We start from the raw sequence: 21,518 nt of genomic DNA on the forward strand, positions 1-21,518 counted from the left end.
TGTGTGGTCTCGGTGGTTGTTTTGACCGATGTGAGCTGTTGTCTCATTCAGCAGTTGTTGATAGGACGGATTGTTCTACTTGGTGTGTGTGTGTGTGTGTGTGTGTGTGTGTGTGTGTGTGTGTGTGTGTGTGTGTGTGTGTGTGTGTGTGTGTGTGTGTGTGTGTCGCTCAGCAGCTGCTGAGGTCTGTCAGGGGACACGGTCAGCAGCTGTGTATGTGTTCCTGTGTTTTTCCCAGTTTGTAGTTTGTGATGTTTGAGACTGACAGATGTGTCTGGGGTTTCTCTCCCACAGGGCTGCACCATACAGAGACAGAACTGGATCTACTTTTCCTACACTATTTCCTCCGTTCCTTCCCTGCCTCCTCCTATTTATCGTTATCCTTTACTTAATTTAATTGCTTCCTCTGTCCTTCAATAGCGTCTCCTTTCCTTTTAATAGTCATTCTTTTATTTCACTGCCTCTTTATTTTCTTTGGTTAATTATTTTGCCTCCTTCCCTTCTAATTGTCTGTCCTTCACTCCCTTTCTTCCTCCCTTCTTAATTACTTCCTCCTGTCATTTCCTTCTGTCCTCTTGTCATTCCTTTCTTCTCTTCTTCCTTCATTACATCCTCCATTCCTTGACCATCTCCTCTTTTTTCCCCCTAATCCTCAAGGCAAAGTCTCACTGGCGCTCGCATTGAATACATCACCTTTATATTGCCTAAGTGATTATCTATTACGATTGAACCCAGGTCTCCTTTTTCTTCTCTTATTCTTTTTTGGCGTTTGTGAGTATGAGGGCTGCACAATTAATCGCAAAATAATTGAAATCGCCATACGACTAAGTGCAATATCCAAATCGCAAGAACTGTAATTATTTTATAATGGTAAAATGTGTCATAAAACAGTGTTTTAATGACATTTCGTAGTGCTGCAGAGATGCTCTGGCCTACGAAGTTTGTTCTCCAGATGTAATAAAACATGTTCGTTTGGCAGAGAACATTCATCCATTGGCAATGAAAACTGTGATGTAAAATGTAATCGTCCATAATAATCGTGAATTATATCGCAATCCCAATATCTGTCAAAATAATCTCAGTATCATTTTTTGACCATACCATGCAGCCCAGTGAGTTTCCCAGGATAATGGTGTGTGTGTGTGTGTGTGTGTGTGTGTGTGTGTCAGCAGTAGCTACGTCCAACCCTTATTTAGCATCATTTAGCCTGGTTATGTTACACTTCACTAATGCAACTACTCAGCAAAAACACACACAAGCAGCTGAGTTCAGACATCGCAATGTGGGTGATGATGATGATGATGATGATGATGATGAAGACATCTTGGCTCTCTGTGTATGGTAGTCTAAAAGTTGAATCTTGACCCTTGAATTTCAGAATATTTTAGCATTTGGTATTTCCCCCTTTTGCTTTAATGACAGCGTGCACTCAAGCTGACATGGGCTCCTCAAGTTTCTGCAAAGCCTGATGACTCATGTTATCCCAGCATGATTCGACAGTCTAGCACAAAGCGTCTTGTGATGTCACAAAATGCTTGGCTTTTTTCAGTCTCACTGTCTTCAAGTCGTTCTGTCAAAGCTTTGGGGCGTGTTTGGGCTCATTATCCTGCTGCAGTATGAATCCTTCTCCACAAAGATCAAACCAGAGGGTGGAGCGTGTCTCTAAAGAATGGAGCGGCGCTTCATGGTCAGGGTGGAGCCAATTCTTTGTAGGTGTCCGACACCATGTTTCACTGTGGGTTTGAAACATTGTGGTATCACTCTCTCTCTCCTGTTCGTCTCCTTATATACACCTTTCTGTTACTGCCATAAATCTCCAACTTGGATTGATCAGTAAGTAGGACTTTTTCCAGTCATCCACTGTGAAATTCTGGTATTTCTTAGCCCACCTCAAGTGTTGGGCCTTGTTTCCGCCCTGAGAAGTGGTTAAGAAACTGCTACTCATCCTCTGAAACCACCACAAGACAGCCGGCTTTTCACACTTCTGATGGTGTTGTCACTTTGGCTGTGCCTGATCATGCTTTGGATACAACTGATCCAGTTTCTGTAAAGTGTTTAGAGTAACCCAAATTTAGTCTAGCCATAATTTGAAGCTGAGAGAGACCCTCTTTTCTTAAAAAGACAATTTGACCTCTTACTCGTTCACTTACATTGTCATTATTTCCAGGTTAGTGTGACAGTATTATATCTTCAATATAATCTATATATTTACCACTGAAGTTTCGGTTTTCCTCGCTTGATTGTTACACGTGTCACTTCATCATGTAATATGCAGTAATGGTCACTTAGATCAGACAGGAAGCACATCTTATGGCTTTCTCTCTTGTCCATCAGCATCATCACAGTCCATTTATGTTCAATCTTATGCGTGTGTTTCCTTTCTGGATCTATCCATCCATATTCTGCTGCCTATCTGCTGGGTCGCGTCAGGTCAACGTAAAACCTGCTTCACTGTTGTTACTTAATGTCATCCTCGCGCCTTATCTTACCATTACTCCAGCATACCAGATCTCTTTTCCATTTGGGATCCACATGCTGAAATTAGTTTTCCATCAGCAAAGCTCCTACAAGGCGATGTATATGCTGCAGCTTAATGTGGTTCTTTCCCCCGTTTGTGACATTTTAATCCTGTCAACTTCATTGAGGAAACAGCAGGCACTGAGCCCTCTGATCTGATGTAAATTTGGTTATGTGGTGCGGACCAGCTCAGCCGAATGTTGTCACAAAGCGCTGCAGGATGAATTACTGCCTAAGAGGTATTTGCATCAAACTTTATTGAGGTCAGATGAGGCCAGATGAAAAAGTCCACATGTCAAAGGAAAAATAAAAAAGATTTGGTCATTATTTAGTCCGACATTGTGCTCATGTTAGCTGTTTTCTTTTTGAGGGGGGTTACGTCCAAACCACTGTGACAGATTTATTTGTCACTTTGGCATCAGTTTCAGTCGACCCAGAGGATGTGGTAGTGGTTGCTAGGTGCGGTTAATGTTTGTCACGTCAACAGAAGAAATATGTTGATTTGAGAGTTGCTATTTCTGTAAGTCGACTTAGAAAAACAACCCACACAGCTACATCCATGACATCCACGCCTGTCACCAGTTTCACGGCAGTTTTTCTGTTGTAATCTTTCTGGTTGTGTCACAGGCAGAAATGATCTCATCATTCTGATTTCCACCAACAAAGCTCTGATGGGTTTGTCCTTTTTTCAGTCGTTTGAATTAGAGAACGTGTTGCAGTTGATGTGTTAAGGTGTCTCTGACCATTGTTGCATCATGAGTATTTCTTTATACTTTAAACATTTTATTGATTTAAACAATAAATTGAGTTCTTTGTTTCAGTTATTTGTCATTTTGCGAGAGATCTTTTTTAAGTCTTTGTTTTTCCTTTTGGCATTTTGTCTTTACTGGACACTTCGGGCAGGAACAGGAAACTTAAGGGGGTATAAAAAAAACAATTTGCAGACTTAGATGAACAAACAAGACTAGTTGTTTTCATACCATCTTCTTTCTTAATGAAGGAAAGCTGTGTGGAAGAAATAGTGCTTACATTTGGATTTCAGCTCAACTAAACCATCAATCATTTATAAGTGATTTAAATATTCTAATAACTTTTGAATTTTTAAAAGTTTGTGAAATCTTGCAGAATGTTATCAAAGTCTTCTAAAAAAAAACAGACTGTAATACCAGCTTAGTATTGGCTTCTCTTTTCCTTTAAACTACTCTGCCAGACAGATGATATCTTCTAGAAATGTGCTGCATATCTTCACTAAACCTTCAAATTCAACACAGATGCAAGCCTTACGTACAGTACTCTTACCCTTAGATATTCCTGGAAGTGTTTAATTGGCTCTATCTCTGACTTACTGAAGGACAGAAGGATTCCCTCCCTCTCTCTCTCTCACACACACACACACACACACACACGGCCCTTCAGTCAGAAATAGCAGCTTAATCGGTGTGACGATGTCATAGAGCTGTAGTGAGCCCACAGCTTTGTCCCAGTGATGGATGATGATGTAAGGTATGCTCACACAGGTCTTGTAAGCTGATTGGCTGGCCGCTCGGGTCATTCTCCACACCTGGCAGTACACAGTGGGCCGATTAGAGGTTGGGTTGTTTGTCTGTTTGTTTATTTGGACCTTGTACTACATCGCTGCAACCTGCAGCTTCTGTCCCGACAGACGGGTTCATGCTGGCAGGAGGTGGCGTAGGGACAGAGCGTAGACGAGATGTCCGTTATTGTCAGACAACATCTTTGTGGACGGTAGCCAACCCTGCATGGACTGGGACCAGTTTGGTATCCTTTTCCCTGATGTGTTTGCTCATAATCGTAGCATCAAAATGTGGTAATTGCACATCCCTATGTGTAAATATCTATCTAATCACCAATAGCCAATCATGAATATAATAACTGTATGTCAATATTTATCAGTGACTGGGGTATTTGCTCCAAATATTGTTTTCGTAGAATGTTTCTTCAACATCACCCGGCCCAAGGAGACAGAGGGATTGAGAGAGGGGATACGAGGTGAGGGGATTTGGGAGAGGGATGAAGGAGACAGGAGGAGGAGGAGGAGGAGGAGGAGGAGGAGGAGGAGGAGGATAGTATGTGCTAAGGAGAGAGTATCGGGGGAGGCGAGTCGTCCTTGACTTTGACCTCTACCAGCCTATTCGCAGCCCTGTGCATCAGACCACATACAGGACGCTGGCTGATAGAAACACACCTGTTGTCTGTGTGCCAGGAATTCACTGGAGACACATATAGATACCAGAGACAAGACCACGGTACAGAGGGCTTACCAAACACCAGCTGTTCACTGAGTACTCCATGTACATTACCTACCTCTGTGTGACCGGATACTTAAAAAAAAAAATCTAAACCAGGGATAAAACTGATGGTCAACTGTCAGATTTGGTGTCTTGTTTATACTAAGGCATTTGCCCCTTTGCAATATTTTGCTTTATTTTTTATCTGCAGCACTCTGCTGAAAGTAAACCCCAAATTCTGCCGTTCCAGATCTGTCCAAGTGCAAAACACAGAATCACACGTTCAGTCCTAATACAAACACCTCCTATCAAGTTTAGACCACTGAATCAATGCAGACTTTTTCAAACAACATTGCCCAGTTGAGCTGCATTTCAACATAACTGCTGACTTCACCACCGCTGACATACGCTTCAAATATATGACAGCAGTGGATAATTTGACTTGTTAGCATGCTGACATTTAAACACAACATACTGCTGATTTTATCAGTTTTGCAGGCAAAGTGAAATGCTGCTGGTGGTGCTAGATGGAAGGGTCAGGGGGTTAAAGTTATTGTACATCATCCTCTGGGGACCATGAATGTCCGGACTAAATCGGACTTCAATCCATCTGATGGTTGTTGGGATTAGAGGTCGACCGTTTCTCTGGATTACTGTTGCAACGTTTTGATTGTAAATTGTTGGACTGTGGACTGTCCAGTTGTGGTCTCTGGCCTATTTGAATGAGAATGATTATTTGATATAGTGCAACAGCAATGAGTAAAATTAAGTGATGAGCATATAAAATACAGTTTCGTTTTGTGTGTTCTGTGAGATGAAATTAAATATAAAGCATTCAAAATTGAAAGTTGTTATTAATTAATAATCTCTTGGCACATATGCGTATTCAGCTGGACCGCTGACCTCCCAGAGACAATGTGTGTGTGTGTGTTTTTATTTTAACGTGTTGGATATATGAATTGTGTGTGTGTGTGTGTGTGTGTGTGTGTGTGTGTGTGTGTGTGTGTGTGTGTGTGTGTGTGTGTGTGTGTGTGTGTGTGTGTTGTTGAGTGCAGTGGAATGTTAGAAGTCACGGATCATCAGGCTGGTTTCACTGATCCCAGAACAGAACAGATGTGACCTGATGTTTACTGTTTGCTGCTAAGTTTAGATGTCATTGCTCATGGGAAACACTGCTTAAAGTGTGTGTGTCGATGTGTGTGTGTGTGTATGTGTGTGCGTGCGTTTTCCAGCCTGCATCTGGGGCTCATGCTTGGTCAAGCTTGGATCGTGATCTTGAGCTGAGACTGTGAGATGTCGAGTTTCCATCGTGGCTAAATACGTGCAGGGTGCTGTGAGGAGTCGTGATCGGAGCCTGTGACGTGGGCCCGCTGCCAGTGTGTTTTTGGACAACAGGAACAGCGTAGTTAAAGGCGTTTCTTACCTTGATGACATGTTGGAAGTTTGAGGTTTTCAAGGTTTTCAGTAATCGTATGGTGCCTGCAGCTCAGCACAGAAAAAATGTCAAAAAATGTTCATATGAAAAGGAGAATTGAGGTTCTTGGTCCCAGTGAGTCAGTTACTGCTCCCAGTGATAAAAACTAAACACTTGAACTTAATACTGGATGCTGAATAGTAGTTAAATTTGTTGTTTATGGCCAAATCTTTAAATCATGGTGGTTTAAAAACAAGGTGTTGTTTTTGTACTGTGACAAAGTAGCATGTCTCGGATTTGTGGTGCAGTTCATCTTCTTATTTCAGGATTATAGCCTTTCAATACACCATATTCACAATGTGTAATTACCTCCTGAAATACAGGAACTCTCATTTTCACATTGCATGAAATTGCATATGTACACTAGGGCTGCAACTAACTGTTATTCTTTGTCAATTAATCTCTAGATTATTTTTTCTATGAGCCATTTGGTCCATAAAATGTCAAAAAATAGTGAAATATGCTGACCACAATTTCCCTGAACCCAGTGGCATAAATTCACATGATAATCAAAAACGACAAAGAATAACAGCAAATCTTTACGTTTGAGAAACTGGAACCAGCAAATGTTTGGCATTCGTGGTTGAAAAATGACTGTGACTAAAGGATTGTCAAAATTTTTATTTATTCACTGATTAATGCAGCTATAATCCACACACAATAAGGTTTGGCAGGAAAAGACGCACACATGCGCGTCATGTGGTGCTGCAGATAAAAACTGATGCACATTTTATGTGGTTAAGAACACAACATTGGATCATGAGTTGTTTTCTTCAGTCCTTTTTATTTAAGCAACACAAGGTGATGAATCCTCTCAGCCCTCGTGTTGTTTACGGTAAACAGAAAATCTGGAAAGGCCCTGCTGAAGGCGTGTTTGCTGCCCTCGATGGTTGATATGACTGGTTTTGCACAGCGTTTTATAGTGAAGCGTCGTGTCTTGCCTGAAACAAACTGCACCTCTGCTAATGCTTGAAGAAATTTAAAATTAGGCTCATTAACCTTCAGGGAAAACAATCAGAGGTGCTTCATCACAATAATAAAGGCGACATGTTTAATAAATGAGGAGATTGTTTAAAGGTCATGTATTCACTCCACTGACAACCAGATGAGATGCATCAGGATGTGACTGATTCAGCTCAGCAGGTGATTGATTCAACAATGATGTTGTATGTTTGTGTCGTGGTCATTAATCTTCCCGTGAGTTGCTGTCTAGGGAACAAATAAATCTTTTTGGGTTGTTACAACTTGTGAAAAATAGAGACAGACATTTTAATCAGTCACAATCAGGGTTGGATGTGTGAATTAAAAACTTGGCTGACATTTTATGCAGTCGAGTGATTTCTGGTTTTATTAAAACACATCTGCTGTTACCACCAGTATGCACAGTCAACACCACCCAGGACTGAAATTAGGACTGCAGCTAACAGTCGTTGTCATTGTCGATTAATCTGTCCATTATATTCCTGATTAATCAGTTAGTTGATTCATCTATAAAATGTCAGAAAATATTTAAAAATGTTTCCCAAAGCCCAGGATGACGTCCTCAAATGCCTTGTTTCATCCACAACCCAAAGATATTAAGTTAACTGTCATAGAGGAGAAAAGAAACCAGAAAATATTCACATTTAAGAAGTTGAAATCTGCTCTGATTTAAGTGATTATCAGTTTAGTAGGCAATTTAATCTAATGGCTGAGAAATCAATAAAATAATAATCAAAACAGTAATAATTCCTAACGTTTGTTAAACTGATGTTAAAGATGAGAAGAGTTGTTGTCTTCTGTATCATAGAGAGGTTTGTGTTAGAAAGCCGTCGCAGCGTGTCTGAACTGTTGCGTATGGCGGCTGAGTTTGTCTTTAACACCACTTAGCCCACATCGTGATATCACCAGCGAGCATCATGCCTCTCTACAGCCGTGACACTGACCAGATGATGCCTTCAGAAACACACACACGCAGGCTGTGACGTCATTAATGGCCCTGCTCCTCTCATCCAATCACTCTCCTTCTTTGTTCCCTTTTCTTCCATTCTTCCCCTTTATTCTTTCTTCTTTTCATGTCTTCAGGCAGGCGATGATGAGTCATTTTGGGGAAGATTTGGGGTGCATGATGGGGTAGGAGGCGGTGCTAATTGAATTTCTGAAGCGTGTCTGCTTATGTTGAAGACGTCTCTTTGTCAGATCACTGTTTATATAAAGGTAGTCACAGGCGTGTAGGAGGTTAATGGTGAGGAAAACATCATTTTAATGCAGACACAGTTTACATTATAACTACGCTTCTCATGTTGCATTTCACATGACAATATAATATAGAAACAGCTGTAAACTATATCAGACGATAATTTTTCCTCTGTCCTCCCTCAATTAAAAAATGTACGTCTTTCAAAATAATTTACATGCTTTTAGAAACTATCCATTACATTTGTGTGTTTGATGTGGTAATTACAAAAACATCTGGACTCCATTGTTATTATCTCCAGTGTCATTGTTTCAAATGCAAATCATTTATAATTGTGTTTTGTTTGTTTTTTTCAATGTTAATCAGCAACAGATAGGCTTTGATTTCATTCTGTTTGTTTTTTTGTATTTTGGAAAGTGTGTGCTGGCTGCTTACGGGGAGAACAAATCCTGAATAACAACACATCCTCTCAGATGAGTGTTAATGTTTTGAAATTCAAATTGGTTTCAAATCATCACCAGAGAGCTGGGAGGAGATCTTTGTACACTACAACAAAATCATGGACCGTATCTCTATACTGTTTTTTAGTGTCATACTTACCGACGTATTTCACCACTGGAATGATAGCCCTTTCATAAAACTAGTTTGTCTATGCAGTAGAAAGATGCAAATATTCTTGAAATTGGTGCTACATGACACTAGAGAAACGGCTGTGGTAGTCCTTTCGCCTACGGCAACCAGAATGTACTGTGCTGCACCGGACCAATAAACACTCCCATTAGTGGGTGAGGTACTGCGAGTTGGGTGGTGCTTTGTTTACCTCATCATCCGTTTTGAAACAGGAAACAGTAAAGCAGCCTACATCAAAACAGTACACTTAAGTTTATTTCTGAAAACATTTCAAGGCAAAAAATTGATCCCACTTCACAATCTTTCTCTGTTGCAGCTACACAGAATGTTGAAATATGTTTCTGAAACATTTTAGCTGAGAAAAAGGTAACGTAGTAACAAGATCTTGATTTATCGTTTATCAGCGCTGCCTAGTTTAGATAGTGTGACAGTGAGGAGAAAGAGAGAGGGGCGACTCAACCAAAATGCAGAAGTACCAACTGTAGCTGATACAAATGCACTTAAATCTTCCTGATGACAGGTTTTGCGTCATTTGGCAGATTTTTTTTCCTGCAGAAGAGTTGAGGGCTCTGGGTGCAGGCAAAATGTAGAGAAGTGTAACATTGATAATTTGCATGTACCACCAACATTGTAGTGATACAAAGCGGCTTGAAAATTGGCAAAGTTCTCGTTTGAATAGCTTAATACTTTCTATTTGTTCAGAAGTGGCCCTCCAAACAGAGTTAGGATTGCTGACAACAGGATTACCCCACTGACTGAGCTATATAGAGAATCAAAATATGTGTGTGTCTGTATTTATGTGTGTGTGTGTATGTGACACAGTCTGGTTGAAGCCAACGTGTTGAAACATTTGATGTCAACTGTTTATGGCAACATGCCCAGAAAACTGTGTGGGTTTTATTTTTATACGCTGCCCGGTTCAGACTCGATTAGATCAGAGCCGTGGTAAATGAGAATATGCTGAAGATGCTGTAACATAATGTGTCAGGGATCCCCGAAATTTGTTTGCTCAGGCGGTTGTTCTCAGGCTATATGTCACCGTTTAACACGCTCCAATCACAGCTATTGAAAAAGCCTCGACACATATACATTTTCTCAACTGTTGTCTGCACTCATCAATATTTTTTTAATAACAACGGATTTAATGACTGTGAATGTAAAACGGGTTAACACTTTTATGAGTTAATCAGTTGACTCTTCTTTAGAGACACAACAATTAAACTTAACATCTTCTCTCTCTACAGGAAGCGGTGACCCTGCCTAACTGACACCCTGCTTCTCCTGCCCTCGGCCCAACTCTGCCCCCCCACCCCCTGTCCTGTTTGGGTCTCCGTGCTGCCGGCGGTGGATTGGAGCACTCTGATTGGAGGCTTTGCGAGGTGGTTTTTCGGTCTGGCGCCGCCTCCCCCCGGGGCCGGCGTGCGCTCCCAGCAGCCCGTGGTGCCCTGTGCCCCCCCCTCCCCGTCACTGCACACCAGAGCCCATGCCCAGGGTAAGAACCAGGACCAGGACCACCCAGTGGAGATCCCACAGATCAGTGTCATAAACCATTTTAGTGTATAAATATGGAGTTTTTAGTGTTCACACCTGCAGGTTGGTTTCGTTTGTCTGGACCAAAGTAGAAAATGATTAATCAGAAGTCACTTCCTTTTTTTTTCATGAAACCAAGAGTTGTGAACATGAAATCCCCAAAACACAAGAGAGGAAGGTTTTACATCGCTTCCTTTAACTGATAATAGAAACCTAAAAAATATTTATGATACTTGATAAGAATTTCATTATATCAGACCGATGAAAATGTCCTCTTGTTTTCTTGTTTTCATAACATAGTACCGGACAAAACGGAGTGCAAATGCAGCGGTAACAACTTGCTCTGAAATTACATTAAATGTTTCTTCTGTTCAGATTAAATAAGCAGCACAGGACAGGAGTAGTTTGAGGAAAGGTGTTGCTCCCATTGATTTTGTTGTTGGAGGTTTCATCTTTCCCCAAACTGCAGTAAACACCTGTCGCTCTTAATATTTCTTAAATATATTTTAAACATATTTTTTACCTTTTAAAAAAAAATGCTGGCTTGTTACAGAAAATGAAAATAAGTGTTTTGAGGAAAACCTTTCTTGAAGCGAGGTAGTGAAGTATTAAATTTGTATTGATTGAGAAACATTGTTACCACAAAGGAAAACTGACTCTCAGTATATATTGTAGCAATATTGTAGCAGCGCTCTCATCCAAACATTTTAAGTGATACCCAACTGTAGTAAGAGCTGCTGCCTGAGCAGAAAAGTGCAGCAGTCCTCAAGGATAATGCTATTAAAGAAGTGGTTTGAACAATGTGTTTCGATGTCATGAAAGTTTGGGGAGAGGGTGCGTCTGAAGCTTTTCAACCATCCAGATGAGTCCTCTCTGTCACCCCTTTGATGAACCCTTCTTTCCTCTACAGGAGGAGGCGTGGCGCGTCCGCCAGGAGCCATGTGCCTCCCTCACACCAACAACATGGACAACAGCAAGCTACAGGGGACGGGGCCGGGGGGAGGGGCTTCACTTCGACCACGGGCAGGAGGCGTTCCACTGGAGCCCTTCATACACCAGGTGGGTAGGAATGACGTGTGTTTCAGAAAAGCTGACATAAATTTAGAGCTCCATGTTGATGATGTGAATCTTTTTATTTATACCGTCACCCAAACAAAACAAACATAAACATCTGAAGTTTATGAAGAAAAGAAGAATCAGTTTTTGTTGTTCTTCTCTTCATGTGTGTGTCTGTGCGTGCAGGTGGGAGGTCACACCAGTATGATGCGTTATGATGACCACACGGTGTGTAAACCTCTGATCAGCAGAGAGCAGCGCTTCTACGAGTCTCTGCCTCCAGAGATGAAGGAGTTCACGCCCGAGTATAAAGGTCAGTCACAACCAGGGTGCAAAATTAACTTTGTTGTCTACTGGCCAAATGGTTAGTGGATGTTCACATTTTATCAGCCTCTCGGTAGATAACCATTGTTGTTCTGGCGGATGGCTGTCTGCCAGCCACTTGCATATTTTACCAGCATTTGGCTTGTGGTTGGTGTTTATTTTTGTGCCCAGGTCACAACTCGCTCATGTTTACTAGGGTAGCAAGGTGATTATGTTGGACCTGTAGCTGCACATGTGACTCAATGTGAGACGTAGTGATCCTGGGATTTCCAAGTTTTTGGCCTTTTGGTTTTTTTTGTCTCTCTTTTCAGTTTGTTTGGTCTAGTTTACATTCATAGTACTACCACTCAGACTGGCAGAAGCTGGACATTTCAGCCATCTATCCATTACTTTCTGCTAGACATTTCTGCTCAATTTTACAACCGATGAAGGACGGCATATCCCTTGCAGTCAGTCAGTCAGTCGTAGCTGGACAATTAGTGGTTTTTGTGACAATAAATAAACCAAACTCACTTGTCGCCACTCCTAAATATGAACACATTTTCTCAGTTGCAGGAACCTGTCCTGACTGTCAACAACTGTCCTGTTGTGGCCAATTCCCCACGGCCACATCACAAGATTACAGATTACAGAGTCACACACAACACATAAAAACACATCCTGCCACATCTACATCGTTTATGTGACAGGCGGAAGACAAAGAACAGATTAAAGAGCCACAAACACATTTTTAACTAGTGCACTAGTATATTGGATCTTTACTTGATTTTATGTGTACTTGTCTTATCATTCATTGTAGGATTAGAAATTCTTGGAAAATAAGAAGTTAAAATCATGCACATACTGTCTTACTTCTAGCTAGACTGAATCATTTTGACTGTAGTGCTGTATTAAAAATGAAATGAGCCAGTTTTATTGGACTTTTACTGCCCTGCAATGCACCTGTCTCACATTCAGTTCTGCAGATACCTTTGCTGTAGTTGATGACATCAGGTTTTAGCGCTTGATAATGAATCATTTTTTGTGACGCCATTAGACATTTTTGCTCCTTTCTGTGGAGCACTTGTCTCTTTTAGTGACGCTCAATCCCTCTTCAGCTACCCCGTAATTCAAACACTGCTCTAAATAATTTTGATGACTGTGCGTTCGGTGGCGGATGGAGACGCAGACGAGAAAGACGGAAGTGCGGATGTTTACTGGCAGAGAAGTGGTGGAGCTGCTCTGTTCTTCATCACCAGGCACATACTGGAGCTGCTTCCACTTGCTTTTGCTTTAGTAACCGACCCAAACACACTTTGACAGCCAGCGAATACACACGCACACACCTCATCCTCTCTTACAAGTATGTGACCTATTTATCATTTTAGCAAAGTATGTAAGAGAGGAGACAATGGCCAAAGTCAGGGGCGTGGGGGTGGGGGTGGGGGAGGTAGGGAGATGATTTTGATGGTGGATGGAGCAGGTGTAACTCATAACATTAATGATGGCTCTGTTACATTTAGGCCTACTTTAAGCCGTGACAGTGAGCCAGCAAACAAAGCACCAGGGTCCTGACACTGAAACACTTAAATGGAGTGCAGTCATTATTATAATACATTAGTTTCATCTTCCTTTGATGTAAAAAAAGTCTGCCATCAGGAAGGATTGGCAGGAAAGTGCTACAGGACACGAGCTGTGTCCCAGTTCAACACTGACAAACTGGGAAATGCAATATGCAGACGAGTAACAAGGTCTTTTCAGTGGGCTTTGATTGACATTATTGTCCCAAGTTAATTGTAATGTGTGGTGAGAAAGCTCGCAAAAAGATCTTGGAAGACAAAAAGTATTAAATCCCCGGTACAGCCACAGTGCACCCACTCAGGTGTTTTCACTTATTGTGCTTGATTAGACCTCTTGTAAGGACTGTGTGGGTGTGCATATGCCTGATTTCCACTGCACAGTACGGCTCACGCTGGCTCCCTGGCTCGCGAAAACTGTTGTTTTTGGTTTTGCAAAAGTTGTGGATAGGATCTGGTACCTGGTGGGTTCCAAGCGAGCTGAGCTGATACTGAAAGGTGGAGAGAAACCACTGTGGACTACTGATTGGTCAGAGATTATCATCACTTACACAACACCAAGCAGCCATTCTTCTCATTGTCTGAGCTGATGGAGGATTTCCCAAACTCTCCAGTTTAGTTGGGCAGTCTTTTGTCTTGCTGCCTTCAGCCTTTTCTGAAACAAGGTTTCTCTCCTTGCTTTCACAAAGAGCCAAATACTGAGAATTGAGAACACCATCCATTCAATATGCTCCGCTGTTCCTGTGTTTGTGTGACTGTGTCGCACGGCAGGTTCATGCTGTGTCGCTGTGACCATCAGCTCGGAATTGGCTTATTTTCTGCAGTGAAAAAGTGTTACCTGTGTTCTCTATTTTTTATGTAGTTTAAAAGTTTCTCCTGTGTTGTGTTACTTGTTATTTTTACTACTTGACGTGCCTCTGCAATCAGGTACAAATGAAGTGTTTTGAATCTAACTGAACTGAAAGAAATTAAGAAAATGTGTTAGTGCCGTATCACGCTGTGAAAATGAAGCTATATAAACTGTGCTCGACTCATTGATTACTAGTATCCACCTATTTGTGTCTGCATTTTCAAACGCAGAGGAAACGCTGGAAATTGAAATCGACTTAGGGATTAAATCATGACGCAAATGAAGCATGTGAACATCACTCAGCTTCCCCTGAAGAGAGGACAAGCAATAAGGAGACCTTCCTCAAATTGATAGATGAAACAAACAGAAATGATTTCCAGATGGTTTTCCACTGTTTGAGGTTTGACTGATGCTCTTTTAATTACATCTTTACATTGTGCCCTCTTCTGTAGTGGTTTGTTACCAGCCGACTGGAGAATTTGCACCACTGACTGTTTATCTCAATGAAGCAACTCCTAATATTCACATGACAGTAGCGGTTGGAAAGACACATTTATGTTTGGATCCTCATGAGCCAATACCGAGGTCGAATCTGCTCTTCCTGGGGTCCACACCAATAATAATTACATCAGAAAATAAATTATATAAAACACATCTAAAGCAAAAGGAAACGGAACGAATAACCTACATTGAACTTTCCTTTGCAGATTTTCTTGAAATTATTTTGCACTTAATTAAATTGTTATTATTTGATATGTTATAGGCTAAACACTAATCAATTAATGAAGAAAATAAAACCTGAGGTGGAATTAAAATATTTTATATTAAAATATTGCAGATTATTGCTTCAACAACATCCCACCGTTGACCTGCGACTCATTGTTTCTAACATACTGAGCTTCCCCATGTGACACCTGGTGGATAAATTCCCACTTCACTGACCTGCAGTCACTGGTATGTCTGTATTCCCACCAGTCCACCCTGCTGCTGGTGTTGTTGGTCCCAGTGCCATGACAACAGTGGCCCATAAGGAGTCTATATTTATCCCTGGATCTCTGCCCACTACCATTGTCCTGCTGATTAAATAACAGCAGACAGACAGCTGCCCAGGATGACTTTCTGATTCTGTCAAGGTTGTTTCATCCCAAAAGTGTTTGACATGATGAGATTAAAGTTCTGCCTGTGTGGTGGGTGTGGTGGAGGTGGTGGACAAGTCCAGTTTTCCAGTTTGGAATTGATCTTTGGAGTTGTTTTCCCACCAGTGAGCAAACTGATGGCGAAATCAAATTTGGACAATCAGGGAGGATGTTCAGCGTCTCACTCAGCAGGGCAGGGACGGTCTACTCTGTTTGTAAAGCTAAAAATAACAGCTTAATGTTTAACTTAAACATCGTCAGACATTCCTATCTGGGTATTTAATCTATAAACAGTTTCTCAATTGAATTTCCAGAATATCTTGATGCACAGATGGATGACAAATGATGTTAAAATCCAACTTTAAGTGCGTTAGTGAGGTGTTTTTCCACCATGAGCCTCCTGAAGAGCTTCGGTTCTGGCGGCTGCCAACAGATACTCATACCTCATTTGGCGATGACTGTGGTGGAGCGTGGTGTTTCACTTCAGTCCAGATTCACAAGTGCTCAGTTAGGTTGAGATCTGGTGACTGTGAAGGCCAGAGCATATGTTCCACATCATTTTCATATTCGTCAAACCATTCAGTGAGCCCGGGGAACCCTGTGAATGAGGACTTAATCATACCAGCGACGGTCCAAGTTTTCCTTTGATTTATCACCTGTCTGTTCAAGCTATTGTGATATAAAAGTAGACACTGCATGCAAGATTTTCCAAAGACACATGAAGGACTCTGTTGCACAGCAGGTCTGTCCAACTCACCAGTAATTTATTTATAATTTATGATGTTTTGCTGCTGACGTGTTTTTCATGTGCTACCCAGCGGACGCACTCATTTAGTTGTGCTGTTGTGCAAAGACAATAAAAGCATTCTGTTCTATTTTTTCCTTGTTGCCCACCCCAAGGCTGAATACTTTGGGTCATGGTCATTTAATAAAACAAGTGACCACATTATTTTCATTAGCAAATATTTAACAGTAAAAGTAAATCATTCTACGAGTGACACTTTAATATGACACACTTGATCTTTGGTTGATATAAAAATATTGATTACAACAGCTTGAAAGTGAAACTGTGTAACTTCTCAGAGAAGATATAAACCATTCTTCCTCTTACAAAATAAAAGTTCAATTCACAATAATAAAACACCTTTACTCCCTTTAATGCACTCTGGGCCTTTGCGGATACAGCAATGGTGGCAATATGGTGACTAGTGTTAGCTAATCTAAGACACAGCTGAATAATTTACAATAGTCAGTTTGTCGACTTTATGTCTCTTCTCTACTGTAGTTGTGTTACTGTTGCACTAGTTTTTAACATTTTGTAATCGTCACTTTTAGCCGCAATGGCTGCTGTTCAGCAAAATCTCAGTCTAAGGTCAATGTTGCGTTCAAATGAACACAGTGTTTTCATGATCTAAATGCCGTCTCAGTGGAGATGGTGGAGGTTTAGACTGGATATAATTTGGACCCAACCTGACTTGTTACAGGTCTCAGTTACTAAAAACTGAGTAGATCCATGAAGACTTTTAAAAATGCAGTTGTTGTTTGTTACTTCCTGCTTTGATGAGTAGTGTTGTCACAACACCAGAATTCATAACTTGAAGAAACATGATAGGGAAAACTTAACACAACATCAGGGGCATAAAAGTTTAGATAAATAAAGGCTGAAGTATTTTTCCTATCAACTGAAACTCTGCTGTCTGAGATTCTTCATCTATGAGGGGGATTAGCTTAGCTTTGAGAACTACAAATGGCTGTTAAATTTGTTTTGTTGGCATCTGTACAGTAGCATCACTTGCATAAAGACAGGCATGCTTGACATGTATATATATCCTTTGCCTTTCCTTGTTCATTTGCTTCAAACTCCTGCTGTTTTCTTTGTCAACCAAAACCAGTCTTGGGGGCTCTGCACTTGCTATCTCGAATGAGCTATAACACCATAACAAAACAGGAAATTAGCTGAGTGATGAGAAGACGACACCTTGAGTAAGTGAGAGGCAGTGGGGCTTTGTGGGCACTGCAGTGGTGTGTGTGTGTGTCAATGTACCGTCGGAGAGAAGAGAAAGCGAGAAACCACAGCTGGTTTGGGCCGGTGTTTCGATACTGCAAAAAATTTGTTTTGAAACCCTTTCAAATTTTCCGTTGTATATATTGATAAATTGAAACTTAAAACACTCTTTGTGATTCTCATTGGTGTTATGGTGTCTTCACTTTTCTAGATTCTGCTGTCAAGCTAATGTACACATACATCTAATCATCCTGTCCCTGTTATGCTCCGTCCTTTCAGGTGTGGTGCTGGTTTGTTTCGAGGGCGACTCTGACGGCTACATCAACCTGGTGGCCTACCCCTACGTGGAGAGCAACATGGAGGGAGGGATCGCGGAGCACGAGGAGCGTGACCCCCCAGAGAGGGAGCAGCCAAGGAGGAAGCACTCCAGACGTAGCCTCCATCGCTCCTCCTCCTCCTCTGAACACAAGGACGAGCGAGGCGACAGGAGGGAGTCGCACGACACTGACACCTCTGAAAAGTAGGATCATATTTAAGGAAAAAATAAATAAATAAATAAATAAACCAGTGGTGAAATGATTGGTCAATAAATGAAATATTCCCAAAAAGATCTGCTAGCAGCTTCTCTAATGTGAGGATTTGATTTTGGTTTATATCTCTGTAAAGTAAATATATTTGTTTTGGACATTTGAAGACATCACGCATGGCTCTGGTGTACTGTGAGGGGCATCTTTCACTATTGTATGATATTTTATAGACATTTGATCACAAGCATAAATGTAGTCCTCCAACAACTCTTGTAGAGATGCCCAGAACATCTCCCCAAAAAGTCATCCAGGATGCAGCTGCTTGTATCTGTAATGTCAATGATTTTCAAAGAGTATACAGTAATTTTGTCAAAGTTATGTCGCTAGATACCTGCCAAACTAATAATATTCCCATCAGCTGAATTTAACACGCTGAACTAAGACAGTGTACAAGGTAAACATTATAACTACTCTAGCAGAAGCATGTTAGTATGCTCAGATCAGTATTAAGCTCAAAGCTGTGATTAAGAGCAGCCTCACAGAGCAGCTAGCATGTCTGTAGACTAAGTCTTGTTTATGTCTTCAGCTGTGTTCACACAGAACACAGAGTCAATTTTAGATGCAGCACAGTCGGACACAAAGTCAATAGAAAGACGTGAGTGGGTACACACAGACACAACTTTGCTCAGGGCAGCTCAAATTGAGTGGAAGGTGAAAATGCGAATATTTTAAGCTTATCTTGAGGCTTTTCTGGGTCTATATTATTGAAGTTTCTGTTGAGCTGACACTCAGAAACACAGTCTGTGAAAGTTCCCAGGCAGGTACAACTTCAGTAGTTTGAGGTCAAATATGCAGACTTCACAGGACAGTCCAGAAGTCATATTCGTGTGATCAACACAAACTTTTACATCCGTTGTAGATTCAACAGTTTGAACAGTGGGTCGCTAAGAGTTTTAAGAGTTTAAAACATGTCTCTCCTTCTCCCTGCAGTGTTGCAGAGCTGAAGAGTCCCAGGCTCGACCCAAAGATCCACTCGGACGTTCCCTTCCAGATGTTGGACTGGAACAGTGGTTTGAGTTCAGAGAAGATCAGTTACAACCCCTGGAGCCTCCGCTGCCACAAACAGCAGCTCAGCCGCATGAGGTCTGAATCCAAGGACCGCAAACTCTTCAGTATCCTTCTTCAGCCAATCACATCCACCGATATGTTTCATCTTTATTCATTTTGAAAAAATATCTAAATCGACTTAATAGCTTTTATCTCAGCTCTGAAAACTAACTCCAGTGAGAAACAGTGTACAACTGTCGATAAAAACCAGTAATGATCCTTACAGCTGAATGACTGTAGCTGCAGAAATGATGTAATTACGTTTATACAAGTGATGTTTGTACAGTACAGCAGAGTAGCTATTGCAAATCTAGTGAAATGAAATGATCCACAAGTAGTCGGCGCCTGCCCGCAGTTCTGATTAGAGGAGTAGTGTAGTGTTACATAAGGATGCGCTGAATGTAAATGTCAGCGAGAGTGTGAGGAATAAAGGGGAGGGTGGGACGTGTCGAGGTTATCAGGTCAAAGGTCATGTTTTGATCTTCAGCTTCAAAGAGAGCAGATTGCAGCTGCAGACACACACACGCACACACACACACACATCTGTGTTCAGTCAAAGCAGATTCAACAGGGCTGCTGTCAGAGAAGGTTCTCTGCAGATACATTCAGATTATTGAATTTATAATGAAAGCGTCCAGTGATCATCTGTGAGGCTGACAGGATTTTCTTGTCCGCAGCTTCTGTGATCGAGGTTTTGTTTCCCAACATTTCCTCCTTGTTTACATGTTGTCTTGATAAATTCAGCATAATGTTCATTTCCACAGCACTTACTCCATCAGTATTTCTCTCCCTCTTTAGAACAAGAATTGGGTTCTCATTGACAAATACATTTCGGTTTAGTTTAGTTTGTCCTTTTTGGTTTATGCAAACCTAAAATTTTAGAGTATTTGCTGCAGATTACTTCACATTAAAAGCGTTACAGCAACTTAAAGGATCAGAAAGTTGTTATTGTGAAACATTTGCAAGAAGTGTTGAATTTTAGTATGACAGTAAATCATTGATTGGTAAAAAAAAAAAAAAAAAAAAAAGCACAGAATAGATTCAATTTTTTTAACCTTAGCAGTTCTGCAACTTCACATTGGCTCATTTACAATAGTTTGTTTAAAAACGTTTACTTTTTTGTATGGAAATGTGTCCATGTGTCCATCTCTCCACCCACTAAAAGCAAAAATCTGCACACTGGGTAGGTTCAGTCATCAAACCGAAATTTGTTCCGTAACTGCACTGCTTTAACCAGAGTTCCTGTTGTTGGAGAATGTGGTTCACCACTTCTCGTACCCCTGCATCCTGGACCTGAAGATGGGCACCAGGCAGCACGGAGACGACGCCTCCGAGGAGAAGGCGGCCAGGCAGATGAAGAAATGTGAACAGAGCACTTCAGCGACGCTGGGAGTCAGAGTGTGTGGCATGCAGGTACTATTCTACTTATATAGGTTTTACTTTTTAATTGTTTTCAATTCCAGTCGGTTTACATGTGCACATACACTCTCAGTCATACATTGGCAGTACTGATATTTAGGGTCCAAAAAGAGAAATATGAGTAAAAAGAAAAAGGAGGACAGTCGTTGGATCCTTTAGTGGTCTTATTTTATTTTGAAAATCTGACTGCATGTTCTAATGTATTACATAATGAAATGCATTTAACAAGTGAAGGTATGTTAAAATGCTCATCTCGAATGTGAATGTGTCTCTACAGGTGTACCAGCTGAACACCGGTCACTACCTCTGCAGGAACAAGTACTACGGCCGCGGCCTGTCGATCGAAGGCTTCCGCCAGGCCCTCTACCAGTACATGCACAACGGAACGGGTCTGAGGCAGGACCTCTTTGAACCAATCCTGAATAAGCTTCGCAGCCTGAAGGCGGTGCTGGAGAGGCAGGCGTCCTACCGCTTCTACTCGTCTTCACTGCTCATCATCTATGAGGGACAGGTGAGCAGGAACTAAAACACTCTGAAGGTTTCTGTTTTAGCCTCATAATAAAGTTGAACTGTGATGAAGTGCTTCTCAGTTGATGGATTAGGGCTAGATTGTTCTTCAGTGAGCACCTGTCAGATGACATGAGTTTGTCATGTTTTGTATTTTTACCATGATAACGAGAGTCGAAGTTCAGATGAGGTTTGTTTACATCAACAAAAATACCAGCAACCGAGCCTGAATTACCAACCAGGCCCGGGGATGGTTTAATGAATTTAATTTTCTTTCAATCAAATTATAATCAGCCCACCACCGTTTAATACCTCAGGTTCCCTCGAGTGATTTATTCCTGCAGCACACTGTGAGGTGTTGGATATCCCCCTCCATGTAAACACCCCGACAAACCACTCTAGTGCAACAACAAGAATCTGATCCCTCACTGGCTTCCCACCCACTAACACTTAAA

The 21,518-nt window shown here is 41.3% G+C and overlaps 1 protein-coding gene across 2 annotated transcripts in view; it reads left to right on the top strand.

The window, feature by feature from the left end:
• Positions 1 to 21,518, top strand: part of ip6k1 (inositol hexakisphosphate kinase 1) — a 28,980-nt gene that overhangs the window by 4,062 nt on the left and 3,400 nt on the right. For both annotated transcript variants that reach the window (XM_073468352.1, XM_073468353.1), the window contains exons 2-8: positions 10,291 to 10,538; positions 11,487 to 11,635; positions 11,819 to 11,945; positions 17,783 to 18,023; positions 19,021 to 19,202; positions 20,375 to 20,550; positions 20,834 to 21,067. In XM_073468352.1, the coding sequence (XP_073324453.1) occupies positions 11,516 to 11,635; positions 11,819 to 11,945; positions 17,783 to 18,023; positions 19,021 to 19,202; positions 20,375 to 20,550; positions 20,834 to 21,067 (1,080 nt within the window). In that variant the 5' untranslated portion in view covers positions 10,291 to 10,538; positions 11,487 to 11,515. The remainder of the gene's footprint in view (positions 1 to 10,290; positions 10,539 to 11,486; positions 11,636 to 11,818; positions 11,946 to 17,782; positions 18,024 to 19,020; positions 19,203 to 20,374; positions 20,551 to 20,833; positions 21,068 to 21,518) is intronic.

This window comes from Pagrus major, chromosome 6, assembly GCF_040436345.1.
Source record: "Pagrus major chromosome 6, Pma_NU_1.0".
Classification (NCBI taxonomy): Eukaryota; Metazoa; Chordata; class Actinopteri; order Spariformes; family Sparidae; genus Pagrus; species Pagrus major.